The sequence below is a fragment of the Phyllostomus discolor genome, chromosome 5, assembly GCF_004126475.2.
Source record: "Phyllostomus discolor isolate MPI-MPIP mPhyDis1 chromosome 5, mPhyDis1.pri.v3, whole genome shotgun sequence".
NCBI classification, from domain to species: domain Eukaryota; kingdom Metazoa; phylum Chordata; class Mammalia; order Chiroptera; family Phyllostomidae; genus Phyllostomus; species Phyllostomus discolor.
The window spans coordinates 134780277-134796353 of NC_040907.2; the positions used below are offsets into that span (position 1 = coordinate 134780277).

Genomic DNA, 16077 nt, shown 5'->3' on the forward strand with positions numbered 1-16077 from the left:
CATAGTTGTTCAATTAAGCTTTGAATGAATTCTTTCCTAATAAGTTATCTCCTAATATTTCTCCAAATTAGATGATAATTGGATCTTTAACACTCACATCTCAATAATAATAGATAAGCAGCCTTAAGACTCAGTGGCCTTATTCCTAATAAAACCATTAATCTCTTTTTAATCTCCTCATCTATACTTTATGCCCATTAACACACGGAAGCAACAGCAGTAATCAGAATACTAAACTTTGTGTGCCTTTTTTCCTGGAATGTACTCACACAGAGTGAGTGTTCGTTGTGATATATGTGCTTTCAGTACAAATGAATTTGGGAAAATTTACTGTTCAGCATCAGAAGTCTTTGTAATGCTCATGTTTTTTCTGTAGTTCCCTGTAGTCTGCTGTGTTGATGCTCAGATATTTGCTGAATGATGGTTATTTGTTTGAGACATTGGGGTGGGGTTATAGAATCACATTTTTTTATGAAGAAATTGCATAAGAAGAAGAAAAGGATAAACAAGATATCAACATAACATCCTACAAAATGTTTCTAAGCTATGAAAATGCCACAAGGATGTTGGACACAGTCTTTGTTTTTCTTTTTTCAGACCGAGAAAGCAGATAGAAGACAAAGCTTTGCATCTTTAGCTTTACGTAAGCGCTACAGCTACTTGAATGAGCCTGGAATGAGTGAGTTTTCCAACATGTTTACTAATCTATGTTGATTTTTATGAGAAGAGACATTTTTTCTATACAATCTGAATTTTAGGGTCATTTGAAAACCCAATGGCAAAAGAAACATTGCTTGCAAGAAAACTTAACTGTGAAATCTAAGTAATGTATTGTACATATTGTACAAGAGGCACAGACACCCCTAGATCACAGGTTCAAATCAGTTTTTTAAAAGCTGTTAACCATTTTTTTCTACTTAGAATCATCTATGATTTGTCTTTTAAAACTGTGATTGTTAACTATGCTAGGAGACAGTGTTGAATCCATGTTGCTTTAAATCTGTGCTCAAAAAAGAAAATATTTGTTTTTATGTATTGGGATGGTAGAAAGGGTGAGAAAGGATAAGTGACTTTAGTTGTCTCACTTTTCTTACTATGGGTAGGTCAGATCTTAGTCCTGAATCTTTTTCTGCCCACTTTGAAAGGATTTTACTTTCCTGCCTTCTTGAGGTAGCGCTCGTTGACTGATTTCTTTCTTCCTCTTTCCCTATCTGTCCACCCCTTCCCCACCCCTTACTAAGTATGTTCTAAGTCTTCCCTAGACTGGTGAGACCCCTTTCTTCTCTCAGTGGTGGTTTTGGTTCGTTGTTAACTGGTTTGCAAGTGTCAAGGTATGGATTCATTCGGTCGTATTCACTCATTCTCTCTCTCTGCCCCTCTCTCCTTCCCTCACCCTCATGGCTGTCACCTCTGGTGGTCACTGCAGCCCTCTGATCACCCCTCCACCAGCAGGAATGAAGAGTGTGAGAACAGCAGAGTGTTGGATGGATGTAGTGGTGCCACTTGAACCATCAGAGAAAGATTTAGACAAAAGTTTATTTTCAAGTTAGAATCATTTCTAGCTATCGCCCATTACTTACAATGACTTGAATTCAGGGAAAACTGAAAGTTTATCAGTAAGAGCCACAACTTTGGTTTTCCCCATTTTTGCTGAATTCTTGTTTCTGTGCACCAACATAGCATTTAAAATCGGCCAACGAAAAACACTACTTTCCCTGGGTCGTAGCATAAACTGCTGGAGTCCAGCCCCGTGACGACTAGGGAAGCTTTGATTGTAAGACACCAGACAGGGAGCATGAGAGAAATGAAGACCTACAACACACATGAATGTTCTTCCAGATCTTAGTTTCTCCCTCTAGCATAAATGTCTAAGTCCCCCCCAAAACACAAAGGCTGAAATTAACTCCCATTGTGCTACAAAGCAGGAAAGGTATGTATGTGTATAACTAGGTGGTTTTTTAATAACTAAATCTCCTAGATGGAAGTTTTCATTGGAAAGCTGTTTTGTCCCCAAGCTGAGACCCTCACTGAGTGGCTGGTTGGAACTCCCAGGCAGTCCCCTTAGGCTTTAGGCAGGCTCCATGCTACCTGAGGCCAGAGGCATTCTGGACAGGTGAGCTCCCATCTGATTCTGGTCCCTAAGGCATTTGTTTGGGGGAAATATGAGTTGTAAGGTCAGGTATACACTCATTCAATTGAGTTGTCCCACTTATGAAAGTGTTGCTACCTTCTGGTTAGTGTCAATTAAGGTGTATGTAACTTGTCTTCCCTGACTTGTGAGAGAAGAAAGAGGGTACTTTGCTTTATGAAAGCAAGCAGAAGGGTGGTGAACAGAGGAATTAAAGGAGTAAGAAGGGGCTAAAGTAAAACTAAGGGCATGTCATGGCCCCTGAGTTGGTGTCAGAACTCCGAGGGAATGCAGCTTTTCCCTCACCACTCTATCCTTTCCACCCCCAACACCCCCCAAAAAACTTCTGGTGTAATTCAGTGCCTGACATCCCAGAAATTGCCCTTGTTATAAAGGGCACCACAAAATGTGTCATTAAAGCATAAAATGTAACTGATCAGTAAGTTGGCTGCTTTGTGCTAAGTGGACATAGTTCAGAAGACTTCTTTGGGTGATGGAGCCAGCCTTCAGTGGAAAGGAGCGATGCTTTGCCAGTTTCTACTAGTTACAATGATAAATTCTCTTGAGACATTGGACTGAGCCCAAATCACTGAACTGAAGGAATCCCCAAACCTTCCGTTTGCAATGTGGTATTTGTAACAGAGTTAAGCAACATAATATTGAGAATCATGGCTAGGTGCAGTAATGAATGGGTGTTTCCTCCACTCTTCCTCAGAGTAATATGTAAGCCTAGAAAAGGGTATGTTCTGAATGTCTGAATTTAAATGTACACTAGGAATGAACATCTGCACCCTTGAGGGCGTAACTGCTAATCCAAGGACTGGATTGTAGCAGTGGCAGGAACAGAGCATGAAGGGGAACGTAAAAATGAAGCAGATTCTCACTCTGGTTTCACTCTTGTCTGAACCAGTGCTTTCTGGGAGTGAGACTGTACTCCACTTTGACATAAGCATTAGCCCTTGGCAGGCTTTCCAAATCTCTGTGACCAGCTCAGTGTGCTTGTTAGAGTTGTAGAAGTAGAGAGGACTAAGTGTGTGTTTGCTTTCCCCAGCAAGCGTGCTTACCTCATTTGTGTGTTTCTTGTCCCGCTGCCAGAAGAATGCTCGTAGTAAATCCATCTCTCCTAGCGGTAGAGGTCTCCATGAGGTCCGTCTCATGGCCGCTCCAGTGTTTGAGGTATCCATGAGCCCCATGAATGTTCTGGGAAGGCACCAGAATTGGTACCTTGCCATTGATAAATATATATACAGAAAAATACTGTATCCCACTGTAGATACCTAAATATGGGGTGTTAAAAAAAAATGAATGTGCTGTTTAGATTTTCCCCATGATACCTTTTGAGAATTAAAAGTATAATGGATTATGAAAAAATATGCAATAAACTGTATGCTTTTATCCATAATGAAGACAACACCAGACATGGATATGTTTAGTAGCAGATGTATTTTTAATATGCAGTATTAAATATTTTCCTAAAATCTCAAAAGGTACCAAGACTTCACATGTCATGGAAAAAGTGTACTCTTCTTTCTAAATGCTCTTGTGAAAGTATTTTTTAAAGGTTATATACTGTGCACACTACAGCATAAAAATTATGTCACTTTGTTGGCTTGTTTGCCATGATATATTGCGCATGATAAAATGTTTTGTTGCTTTGCTTGCTTTTGGTAACCATGAACCATAGTTTCTGTTTTTTTTTTCCCCTTTTGTGTGTGTACGTACACATGCATTTTAAAATCATTTCATATGACATTTTTTTCCTCATCAAAAGGAATATACTGCATGGAAAAGATAAATGCAAACATTCCTTTTCTTTTTTGTTTTTTTTGTTTTTGTTTTTGTTTTTTAATTCTGACTCAGAGAATTTCTTGCTCTTATTGGCTTTTTATGGGTGTGAAGCATAACCGAATTGTGCATGGAAGATACAGATTTAAAAATCCAGTGGCTTCACAGTTTGCACATCAGTTGCCTGTCACTAAACAGTTATTTGGATTCTGCATGAAATAGGCTTGAGTGGTTTTCTAAAAAAGACCTTTAGGTATTTAATGTATAGCTACACACATTGACATTTCTTAATAGGTGCAATCTGTGTCACCAAAGTTCAAGGCAAGGGACCATTAGAAATTACTAAAATGAGAGTTTTGTGGTTGCACAATGTAAACGTGTACCTATACAGGCAAAACAGCGCTGCTGAGATTTCAGAACCAGCACACGAGAAAGTCAATAGGAAGTAAGGGAACCGTTTTCCATTGTGGTTATTTTTCATCATTAATTCTCTCCTCGTGTTTTCTGTTTTTCATTGTTGGCCCATTTGGTTGCGATGTGCTTTTTCTGTCTTTCATTTCATTTCCCATGGCTCTGTTTTTTATTTATTTAGTTTTTTTACCTTCGAATTAGTTATGTCAATAGAAATTTTTTCCTTCTTTACTTAGTTGTTCCTTTTGCTTCTTCCATTCTGAATCATGCAAACAATTGTACTTGCTTTGTAATATTTCAAAGTTTACTGACCAATTTTTTCTCTGGTCTCTCTGTTTCTCAACCATTTTCGTTGATTTTGTGTTTGATTTCATTTTAAAATTTAAGAAACAGTTGAACGGAGTGCAGGAGCAACAAGATCCCTCCCCACCTCTTACTCATACAAGCCATTCTTTTCTACGAGACCTTACCAGTCCTGGACAACAGCTCCGACCACGGTGCCCGGGCCGGCCAAGTCAGGCTTTACTTCCTTATCAAGTTCTTCCTCTAATACGCCATCAGCTTCTCCGTTAAAATCAATTTGGTCTGTTTCGACTCCTTCTCCAATCAAATCCACGTTAGGGGCGTCAACTACATCTTCAGTTAAATCCATTAGTGACGTGGCATCTCCAATTAGATCCTTTCGGACAATTTCTTCGCCAATAAAAACAGTGGTGTCACAATCTCCATACAATGTCCAGGTTTCCCTCTGGTACCCTGGTTAGAGCTCCCCCAGTCACGGAGGCCTCGCCTTTGAAAGGGCTGGCATCCAGTTCTCCATTTTCCTCTCGAACCTCTCCAGTGACAACAGCAGGGTCTCTTTTGGAGAGGTCATCAATTACTATGACACCCCCTGCCTCCCCCAAATCAAACATTAATATGTATTCCTCAAGTTTGCCATTTAAGTCAATTATTACATCAGCAGCGCCACTAATATCTTCGCCTTTAAAGTCAGTGGTGTCTCCGGCTAAATCAGCGGTTGATATCATTTCATCAGCTAAAGTGACGATGGCCTCTTCTCTCTCCTCACCCGTGAAACAGGTGCCTGGACATGCAGAGGTAGCATTAGTCAATGGATCTATTTCCCCTCTGAAATATCCCTCATCTTCAACTTTAATTAATGGATGCAAAGCCACTGCCACATTACAGGAAAAAATTTCTACAGCCACAAACTCTGTGAGCTCTGTGGTCAATGCAGCCACCGACACAGTTGAGAAAGTGTTTTCTACCACGACAGCAATGCCATTTTCCCCACTCAGGTCATATGTTTCTTCAGCACCATCAGCTTTTCAGTCTCTAAGAACTCCTTCCGCAAGTGCACTCTATACATCCCTTGGGTCGTCAATATCTGCAACTACCTCATCCGTAACTTCATCAATAATAACAGTGCCAGTATACTCTGTAGTCAATGTTTTGCCAGAACCAGCATTAAAGAAACTTCCAGACTCTAATTCACTCGCAAAATCAGCAGCAGCCTTGCTGTCCCCCATTAAAACATTGACTACGGAGACACGTCCCCAGCCCCATTTCAATCGAACTTCATCTCCAGTTAAGTCATCTCTGTTCCTTGCACCCTCTGCCCTTAAGTTGTCTGCACCATCTTCTTTATCTTCCAGTCAGGAGATTCTGAAAGACGTGGCTGAAATGAAAGAGGACCTAATGCGGATGACTGCAATACTACAAACAGATGTGCCTGAGGAGAAGCCATTCCAACCCGAACTCCCCAGAGAAGGGAGAATTGACGATGAAGAACCTTTCAAAATTGTTGAGAAAGTAAAGGAGGATTTAGTGAAAGTTAGTGAAATCCTTAAGAAGGATGTGTGTGTAGATAATAAAGGACCACCCAAATCACCAAAGAGTGACAAAGGACACTCTCCCGAAGACGACTGGATAGAATTTAGTTCAGAAGAAATAAGAGAAGCCAGACAGCAGGCCACAGCAAGCCATTCTCCCACTCTGCCCGAGAGAGTGCAAGTGAAAGCAAAAGCTGCCTCTGACAAGGATTATAACTTGACCAAAGTTATTGATTACCTAACAAATGATATTGGGAGTAGTTCATTGACAAACTTGAAGTACAAGTTTGAGGACGCAAAGAAAGATGGTGAAGAGAGACAGAAAAGAATTTTAAAACCAGCAATTGCTTTGCAGGAACACAAACTCAAAATGCCTCCAGCCTCCATGAGGACTTCCACCTCTGAGAAAGAATTGTGTAAAATGGCTGATTCCTTTTTTGGAACAGATACGATCTTAGAGTCTCCAGATGACTTTTCTCAACACGACCAAGACAAAAGTCCCTTGTCTGACAGTGGCTTTGAAACAAGAAGTGAAAAAACACCTTCGGCCCCGCAGAGCGCTGAAAGCACTGGTCCTAAACCACTTTTTCATGAAGTCCCCATCCCTCCTGTCATTACAGAAACAAGAACTGAAGTGGTTCACGTTATCAGGAGCTACGAGCCCTCAGCCGGAGATGCTCCCCAGTCCCAGCCTGAGGAACCCGTGTCACCCAAACCTTCACCGACCTTTATGGAATTAGAGCCAAAACCCACTGCTTCTAGTATTAAAGAAAAAGTTAAAGCATTTCAAATGAAAGCCAGTAGTGAAGAAGAGGACCACAGTCGCGTTTTGAGCAAAGGCATGCGTGTTAAAGAAGAGACTCACATCACCACCACCACCAGAATGGTTTATCATCCCCCGCCAGGCAGTGAAGGCAGCTCCGAAAGGATTGAAGAAACCATGTCCGTCCATGACATCATGAAGGCCTTTCAGTCTGGGCGGGACCCTTCCAAAGAACTGGCAGGTCTGTTTGAGCATAAGTCGGCAGTGGCCCCAGATGTTCACAAGTCTGCTGCTGAAGTCTCAGCCCAGCATGCAGAGAAGGACAACCAAATGAAACCCAAACTGGAGCGTATAATAGAAGTCCACATCGAAAAAGGTAACCAAGCTGAGCCCACTGAAGTCATTATTAGAGAAACCAAAAAGCATCCAGAAAAGGAAAGTATGTATATCAGAAAGACTTATCCCGGGGAGATATTAACCTAAAAGATTTTCTGCCAGAAAAACACGATGCTTTTCCTTGTTCAGAGGAACAGGGTCAGCAAGAAGAAGAAGAACTAACTGCTGAAGAGTCATTGCCTTCTTATCTGGAGTCTTCCAGAGTAACACTCCTGTGTCCCAGGAAGAAGATAGTCGCCCTAGTTCTGCTCAACTCATATCTGATGACTCTTATAAAACATTGAAGCTTTTGAGTCAACACTCAATAGAATACCATGACGATGAGTTGTCAGAACTAAGAGGGGAGTCTTACAGGTTTGCTGAGAAAATGCTTCTGTCAGAAAAGCTAGATGTATCTCATTCTGATACTGAGGAAATCGGTTACAGACCATGCAGGACCCCCTAGCTCAGAGTTACAGGGGTCTGATAAGCGGCCCAGAGAAAAAGTAGTCACTGCCCCCCAAAAAAGAAATTCTCTCCAAAATCTATAAAGATGTGTCTGAAAATGGTGTAGGTAAAGTGTCTAAAGATGAGCATTTTGATAAAGTGACAGTGTTGCACTACTCTGGCGATGTTAGTAGTCCAAAACATGCCATGTGGATGCGCTTTACTGAGGACAGATTAGACAGAGGTAGAGAGAAGTTGATATATGAAGATAGGGTGGACAGGACCGTGAAGGAAGCTGAAGAAAAACTGACTGAAGTGTCACAGTTTTTTCGTGACAAAACCGAAAAGCTAAATGATGAACTGCAGTCCCCAGAGAAAAAGGCACGCCCTAGGAATGGCAAAGAACACTCTTCACAAAGCTCAACCAGTAGCAGCCCTGAGAAAGTACTGTTGACAGAACTGTTGGCGTCCAACGACGAGTGGGTTAAGTCAAGGCAGCATGGCCGCGATGGACAAGGCCTCCCCAGAGCCGATGAGAGGAAAGCATCCAGTCTGCCCAGCAGCCCGGAGAAGAAGGTTCTTTCCCAACAGGCTGAGGACAGCAAGTCCACAGAGGAAGCCAAAGGAAGTGTTTCACAGAGCAAAGCGCCAGATGGGCCCCAGTCTGGGTTTCAGCTCAAACAATCAAAACTCAGTTCCATTAGATTAAAATTTGAACAAGGCGCACAGGCCAAAAGTAAGGACATGTCTCAAGAGGACAAAAAGCCAGATGGCCAATCCAGAATCCCAGTTAAAAAAATCCAGGAGAGCAAGCTACCCGTCTACCAAGTGTTTGCTAGAGAAAAGCAGCAGAAGGCCATAAACCTCTCAGATGAAAGTGTGTCTGTGCAAAGAGATTTTATGGTATTAAAAGCTAAAGATGAGCGTGAGCAAAGCAATGAAATTGTTGTAAATGATTCTGGCTCTGATGAGGTGAAAAAACAGAGAACTGAAATGTCAAGTAAAGCAATGCCTGACCATTTTTCTGAGCAACAGGCTAAAGACTTGGCATGTCATGTAACCTCAGAGTTAGCAACTAAGGGACCATGGGACAAAAAGGTCTTTAGAACATGGGAAAGTTCTGGAGCTGCTAACCATAAGTCTCAGAAAGAAAAACTTTCGCATGTACTTGTTCATGATGTAAGAGAGAATCACATTGGTCACCCTGAGAGTAAAAGTGTTGATCAGAGGAGTGAATTTCTGTCTGTGACTGAGAGAGAACACAAATTGTTAACAAATGGCTCTCTCTCAGAAATTAAGGAAATGACTGTAAAATCTCCCTCCAAAAAAGTCTTGTATAGGGAATATGTTGTGAAAGAAGGGGACCGTCCTGGCGGATCCCCCGAGCAGCCCTCCAGGAGCGGGGAGGGCTCGGCCGTGTCGCACATCCCAGTCAGAGCGGCCGAGGGACGGAGAGTGCCGTCTCCGAATATCCCGGATGGTTCTCGTGAGCAGCCGCCACTTCCAAAACAAGAACTATCGCAGACGTCACCCCAAGCAAGTCTGAGTAGACAGACAGCTGAGATACAGCACTTGAATTCTCAGGAAGATGAAAAAGTTACCTATTCGGAAATCAGCAAAGTTTCCAAGCATCAGAGTTATGTAGGCTTATGCTCGCCTCTCGATGAAACCGAAACCTCCCCCTCCAAATCTCCTGATTCTTTAGACTTTAGCCCAGGAAAGGAATCTCCCTCTAGTGAAGTGTTTGACCACAGTCCCATGGATGGATTGGAAAAAGTTGCGCCACTAGCGCAGACGGAGGGAGGGAAAGAGATAAAAACTTTACCTGTTTATGTCAGCTTTGTACAGGTGGGGAAGCAATATGAAAAAGAGATACAGCAAGGAAGTGTAAAAAAAATCATAAGTCAGGAATGTAAAACAGTACAAGAGACCAGGGGGACCTTTTATACAACTAGACAGCAAAAGCAACCTCCTTCTCCCCAAGGTAGTCCAGAAGATGATACTCTAGAGCAAGTTTCCTTTCTAGACAGCTCTGGGAAAAGCCCTTTAACCCCAGAAACCCCCAGTTCAGAGGAAGTGAGTTATGAATTTACATCTAAGACACCAGACTCACTCATAGGTTATATACCAGGTAAACCCAGCCCCATTCCCGAAGTTTCTGAGGAGTCGGAGGAGGAAGAGCAAGGCAAGTCGTCCTCCTTAAAGCAGACTGCGGTGGAGGAAACAGCAGTCGCACACGAAATGCCTACCCATGTGAGCAAAGACTCTAACCAAAGACCCAAAACTAACAGAGTTGCCTATATTGAGTTTCCCCCTCCTCCGCCGCTGGATGCAGACCAGATTGAGTCAGATAAGAACCATTATCTCCCTGAAAGAGAGGTTGGCATGACTGAAGTCAGTCTGCAAGACGAGCATGACAGGTACCAGCTGGCTGAACCAGTCATCAGAGTGCAGCCGCCTTCACCCGTTCCTCCTGGGGCAGACGTCAGTGATTCGAGCGATGACGAATCTATTTATCAGCCGGTTCCAGTGAAAAAATATACCTTCAAGTTAAAGGAAGCAGACAATGAACAGAAAGAAATGACAAAATCCAAAGCTTCGGCTGAAAAGGCTTCCAACCAGAAAGAATCGGAAACTAATGGATCTGGAAAAGATAATGAATTTGGCCTTGGCCTTGATTCGCCTCAGAATGAAACTGCCCAGAATGGGAACAATGACCAGTCCATCACCGAGTGTTCCATCGCTACCACGGCAGAGTTTTCTCATGATACAGATGCCACAGAGATCGACTCTCTAGATGGCTATGACCTGCAAGATGAAGATGACGGCTTGACAGAGAGTGATTCTAAACTCCCAAGTCAAACCATGGAAATTAAGAAAGATGTCTGGAACACAGATGGCCTTCCCAAGCCAGCTGACCGCTCCTTTAGCCAAAGTAAACTGGAAGTTATTGAGGAGGAGGGAAGGGTGGGGCTTGATGAAGACAAACCACCTTCTAAAAGTCCTTCATTGGAAAAGACTCCTATTAAGACTGACCAGAAGTCAGGGGCCCAGTTTTTCACATTAGAAGGCAGACATCCTGATAGATCAGTGTTTCCTGATACTTACTTCAGTTACAAAGTGGATGAAGAATTTGCCACTCCTTTTAAAACAGTAGCAACCAAAGGTCTAGATTTTGACCCTTGGTCTAGTAACCGAGGGGATGATGAAATTTTTGATGGTAAATCACGAGAAGATGAAACTAAGCCATTTGGCCTGGCTGTGGAAGACCGCTCTCCAGCAACAACCCCTGATACAACGCCAGCCAGAACGCCAACTGATGAAAGTACCCCAACTAGTGAGCCTAACCCCTTCCCATTTCATGAAGGAAAAATGTTTGAGATGACTCGCAGTGGTGCAATTGACATGAGCAAGAGGGATTTTGTTGAAGAGAGGCTCCAATTTTTCCAGATTGGTGAGCATACTCCTGAAGGGAAGTCAGGGGACCAGGGGGAAGGGGATCAAAGTATGGTCACTGCCACACCACAGCCACAGTCAGGGGACACCACTGTAGAAACCAATCTAGAGAGACATGTAGAGGCACCTCCAGTCGACCCTAACCCCAGCATCCCAACCAGCGGAGAGTGTCAGGAAGGCACGCCCAGCTCTGGCTCCCTGGAGAAAGCAGCAGCAGCAGCCACTAACACCTTGAAAGCTGACCCCAAGTCACGCACGCCTATAAAAATGGGAATTTCTGCGTCCACCATGACCATGAAGAAAGAAGGCCCTGGAGAAGTCACAGATAAGATAGAAGCTGTGATGACCAGTTGTCAGGGATTAGAAAATGAAACTATAACAGTGATGTCCAATTCAGCCGATAGCCACATGGGCACTAGGCCCCAGGAAAAACATGATTTTCAAAAAGATAACTTTAATAACAACAACAATTTGGATTCTTCCACTATACAGACAGATAACATTACAAGTAACGTAGTGCTGACAGAACATGCTGCACCCACTTGTACCACAGAGAAAGCTAATCCCGTGAAAAGCTCATCAGGAAAAAAGACAGGGGTGCTGCAGGGACACTGCATAAGAGATAAGCAGAAAGTTCTTGGAGAGCAGCAAAAGACAAAGGAATCGATAGGGATTAGGCGCAAATCCAAACTTCCCATAAAGGCCACTTCATCAAAAGCTATCTTCCCACCAAATCATATGTCAAACATTAAAGTGAGTAAAATGAAGCCCATTAGTCAATCTGAGAAAACCAAAACCCTCACTTCATCATGTATAGATGTAAAGTCCAGGATTCCAGTAAAAAACACACACAGGGATACCATAGTTTCAGTTAGAAAGGCATGCACCCCACAAAAGCAAGGGCAGACAGAGAAAGACAAGGCCAAACATCTTCCATCCAAGTTGCCAATAAAGGTAAGATCCACCTGTGTCACCACCACCAATACCACCACCACCACTACCACCACCACTACCACCACCACAGTTAAAGTCAGGAAAAGTCAGCTTAAGGAAGTGTGTAAACATTCCATTGAATATTTTAAGGGAATTAGTGGTGAGACCCTAAAGCTTGTGGACCGCCTCTCTGAAGAAGAAAAAAAGATGCAGTCCGAGTTGTCGGATGAGGAAGACAGTACCTCAAGAAACGCATCGTTGTCCGAGAGTTCCCGGGGTGGCCAGCCTTCAGTTACCACGAAGTCTGCTAGAGATAAGAAAACAGAGGCAGCACCTTTAAAATCAAAGAGTGAAAAGGCCGGCAGTGAGAAAAGGAGCAGTAGGAGGACTGGTGAGAATGAAGGCAGTCAGGTTTCTCGAGCACTCTTTGCTCACATCCTGGAGAACGAGCATAGTTTGTAAACACTTTCCAACTCGTAGACCCTAGTGCATGAACTGTCGTGATTGCCTGTGGAGTGACTTAATCGTAGTTTCTCATTCTGTCATTGTCATCTGTATGTGCTGTCTATATACTCCTCTTTCTTCCTTTTAACCTGGCTACACTGTAGACAGCTAGGGAAGCATGCTGAAGATCATTGGTGTCATTCACGATGAGCAACTCTTTTATTTTAATGTGCTAATGGATATGATTCTGTCAAAGTAAAGGCACAGATGTCGAAATCCCATCATGGCGTTTTCACCAACACGACACTTCCGTAACTGTTGTGCAGTAGCTAGCGTGTCAGCATGTTCAGTTCCATTACATCAAGCATCCATGTAGTGTGCCATTCGGCCTGATCCAGGTGAAAATCTAGTGAGTCATGTGAAAAGAGAAGTGTTCATGTAGGTGATTAGGACACATTTAAGTGTACAGTGTTAGCATTAGTCTCTGTAAAAGCTGAGTACTGGTAAAAGCAATTTTCCAGTATCGTATTTTTCTTGATGATTATTTTAATTAAGAAATTGTAAATCGTAGGTCCACAGAGTCCATGTGAACGGACAGATATCAGGATGGCAATAGTAGCCGATCACCTGGGACTTAGTTGGACAGGTAAGTGTATGTGCTCCTGAATGAAACAAATACTTTCTTAATTTCTTTGTCTTATTCACAAGTGCTTCATTATGAAAAAAAAAAAAAAACAGAAACAAGCAATGAATAAAAAATATTTTATCACCCCTAATTCACCTACCCATAGATGGTTACTGATAGTGCTGTATACTGTTTTTCAAAGCTGTTTTTTATACATATTCACTAAAGAATAGAAATTTAATCATAGTTTACCTAGAGTTGGAGCACTTTCTTCACAATGCCATTTCTGATTATAGAGAAAGAACCTTTTATGTAGTAGGAAACTTCTTTTGTGTCATAAAAGGACACATAGCCAAGGCCTGTGACTTTTCAGGGATTCAGAAATTTTAAACATGGTTTATGGCCTTAGAGCAGCTCTCTTAGGCAACAGTTCACTTACTCCATGCCCAGGTTTAACAAATTTTAATCATTCATAAGTCGTCTTCACAATTTTTATGAAGTACACATTTATTTATGTGTTTATTTAATTGATAGGTTTAAGCAAACTCAGTTTTATGCTCCAGTATTCATTTAATAATGGAAAACAAGGACCATTTTCAATAATTATATTAGAAAACAAAGGAGTGGCAGTAAGTTTAAACTTTGAATTAAAAAATTTTTTAAATAGCCCTGGCTGGCATAGCTCAGTGGATTGAGCGCAGGCTGTGAACCAAAGCATCGCAGGTTCAATTCCCAGTCAGGGCACATGCCTGGGTTGCAGGCCACGCCCCCCAGCAACTACACATTGATGTTTCTCTCTCTCTTTCTCCTTCCCTTTCCTCTCTGAAAATAAATAAATAAAAAATCTTTAAAAAATTTTTTTAAATAGAATACACAAATCTAGTTTGTAAAACTAGTTAGGTTCTATGAAATGAATGGAACTAGTTATGGTCACTAAGTAGAAAAGAAATATTTGGCTTTATTTTGCTTTGTTAAAGATGAAAATAAGATTCTGTGTCAATTGGATAATCCTGCTCTGAATTAGAGAAATTTTAAGTTTTGTAGGTTGAGTTTATTTTTTAATGCACAGCCAAAAAACATAACCATTTAAAAATGTTAATTACTGTCATACCTAAGGTCATCTTGCATACCATCAGTGGCATACATTCTAGACTCAGGAAAATAATTATCTATGCCGTTAAGAGGGAGCACATGAAACTAGATATTGACAAACAAGGTCATCTAAATATTTTTCCTTTGACTGCCATGAGTCCCTCCCCCTCCTGCCTACTGAGCACTCCACCCCCTTCCAACCCAGTCCTTGCTCTCAGACACACTGCTAATACCCAGGGGCCTAGTGGAGCTCTGAGAAGACAGGTGGCCTGAGTAATCACTTGTAGGTTGTTGAGAGTTAAGCAATTCGTTATACATAAATATTTGCTAACATAAAATTAAAAATAATATTTATATTTTAACATCAGACATTGTAATGTGAAAATGTGCTGGAGCCAATATCGATTTTGCTGTATTGTATGTCTATAACTAGAAGATTACTTTCCATAGGCAAGTAATCCAGTTCTGTTTGAGTAAATTTTTGGAGATGATGTGATATGAGAATAGCCAGGCATAAGCCATAAAATGATAGAATTCCCAGTGAGAGTGTCTTTGCTTCATTCAGTCTCTAGATAAACGATGCTGTCGGTTCTGAGGGATTGTTGGGCAGTACATTAGTTGTGTCTCTTAAAACACAGAGAGATAGAGAACTTAAAAACAAATTTAACTTTTTACATTTGAACTTCTATAGGCTCACTGAAGATTATTAGGAAAACTATCACCTTAGAAGAACAAAATTTAAATATGTCCTTCAGACTCACTGTTAAGCAATCTTGGTGTACTTTGATTTTTTAATAAACAGCTTTTAAAATTTATATACATTATGCAGTTTTTTGCTTTTTTATTTGTAATTACAAAGTTTCTACAAAAATATTCTCTGATCTTGATTTTAGTGGCTACATAACCAATTAGACATACTTTTTACAGTGTTATTGTTCAAACTGTGGGTCACTAGTGAGTCATGAACTCAAGGCACGCTTTGGTTTTGTACTTAAAGGGAATAGAATGGAAAAGAAGACGTCTGCGTATTAAGGCCAGTTTTGCTCTGTAAGGATCTGGTTTCATTTATATCAATACTGTGTATTTCTCACTGTAGGCCCTGATCAAAACAATTTGCAAGGCACTGCATTACCTTAACTAACTCTTCTTCTGTGCAACACCTTCACTCTTTTCAGTTTTTCAGTAGTACAAGCCTACAGTGAACACTGACCTATATAAATCATTGTGTACACCCCTATGTATTCTCAAGATAGATTTCTGGAAGTAAAATCATTTATTCAAAGGATATGGACTTTTTTGAACTTCCGACTGCATTTTGCCAAATTGCTGGAAATGTGATGGTCTAACCACTGTGCTGTATACCTGAAACTAATACAAAATAATATTGAATGTTTAAAAAATGTACTTTTGTTTTTAAAATAGGCAATATAAAAAAATACTTCTTACGTAGGATACTATCTTTTTCCATGAAAGGATACTTTTCCCATTTCTTTTTATAATTATTTAAGGTACTACATACCTAATACATTTTTTTAATTGTACAAAAAATATACAGTGAAAAATAAGTCTTCTCATCTTTGACTCCTACATTTCCCTCTACCAAGGCAGCCACCACTACTCACATGTCTTTCCAAAGACACTCTCTGCATTAACAAGACTGAGTATATACATCTAGAAGAACAGAAAGCTATCTCCCTTTTGTTTTTTAAACAAGTGGCAGCAAATCATAGACAATGATCTGGTCTAGAGTCATCATTGAACCTCTGAAGTGGAGTTCATGAAACTT

At 41.2% G+C, this 16077-nt stretch overlaps 1 protein-coding gene across 1 annotated transcript in view; it reads left to right on the forward strand.

Annotated features, from left to right (window-relative positions):
• ANK3 (ankyrin 3) overlaps window positions 1-16077 on the forward strand; it is a 328085-nt gene that overhangs the window by 283560 nt on the left and 28448 nt on the right. The window contains 8 exon segments of the mRNA XM_036026924.1: window positions 598-679; window positions 4712-5070; window positions 5072-7355; window positions 7358-7516; window positions 7519-7730; window positions 7732-7812; window positions 7814-12521; window positions 13146-13220. Of these exon segments, the coding sequence (XP_035882817.1) occupies window positions 598-679; window positions 4712-5070; window positions 5072-7355; window positions 7358-7516; window positions 7519-7730; window positions 7732-7812; window positions 7814-12521; window positions 13146-13220 (7960 nt within the window).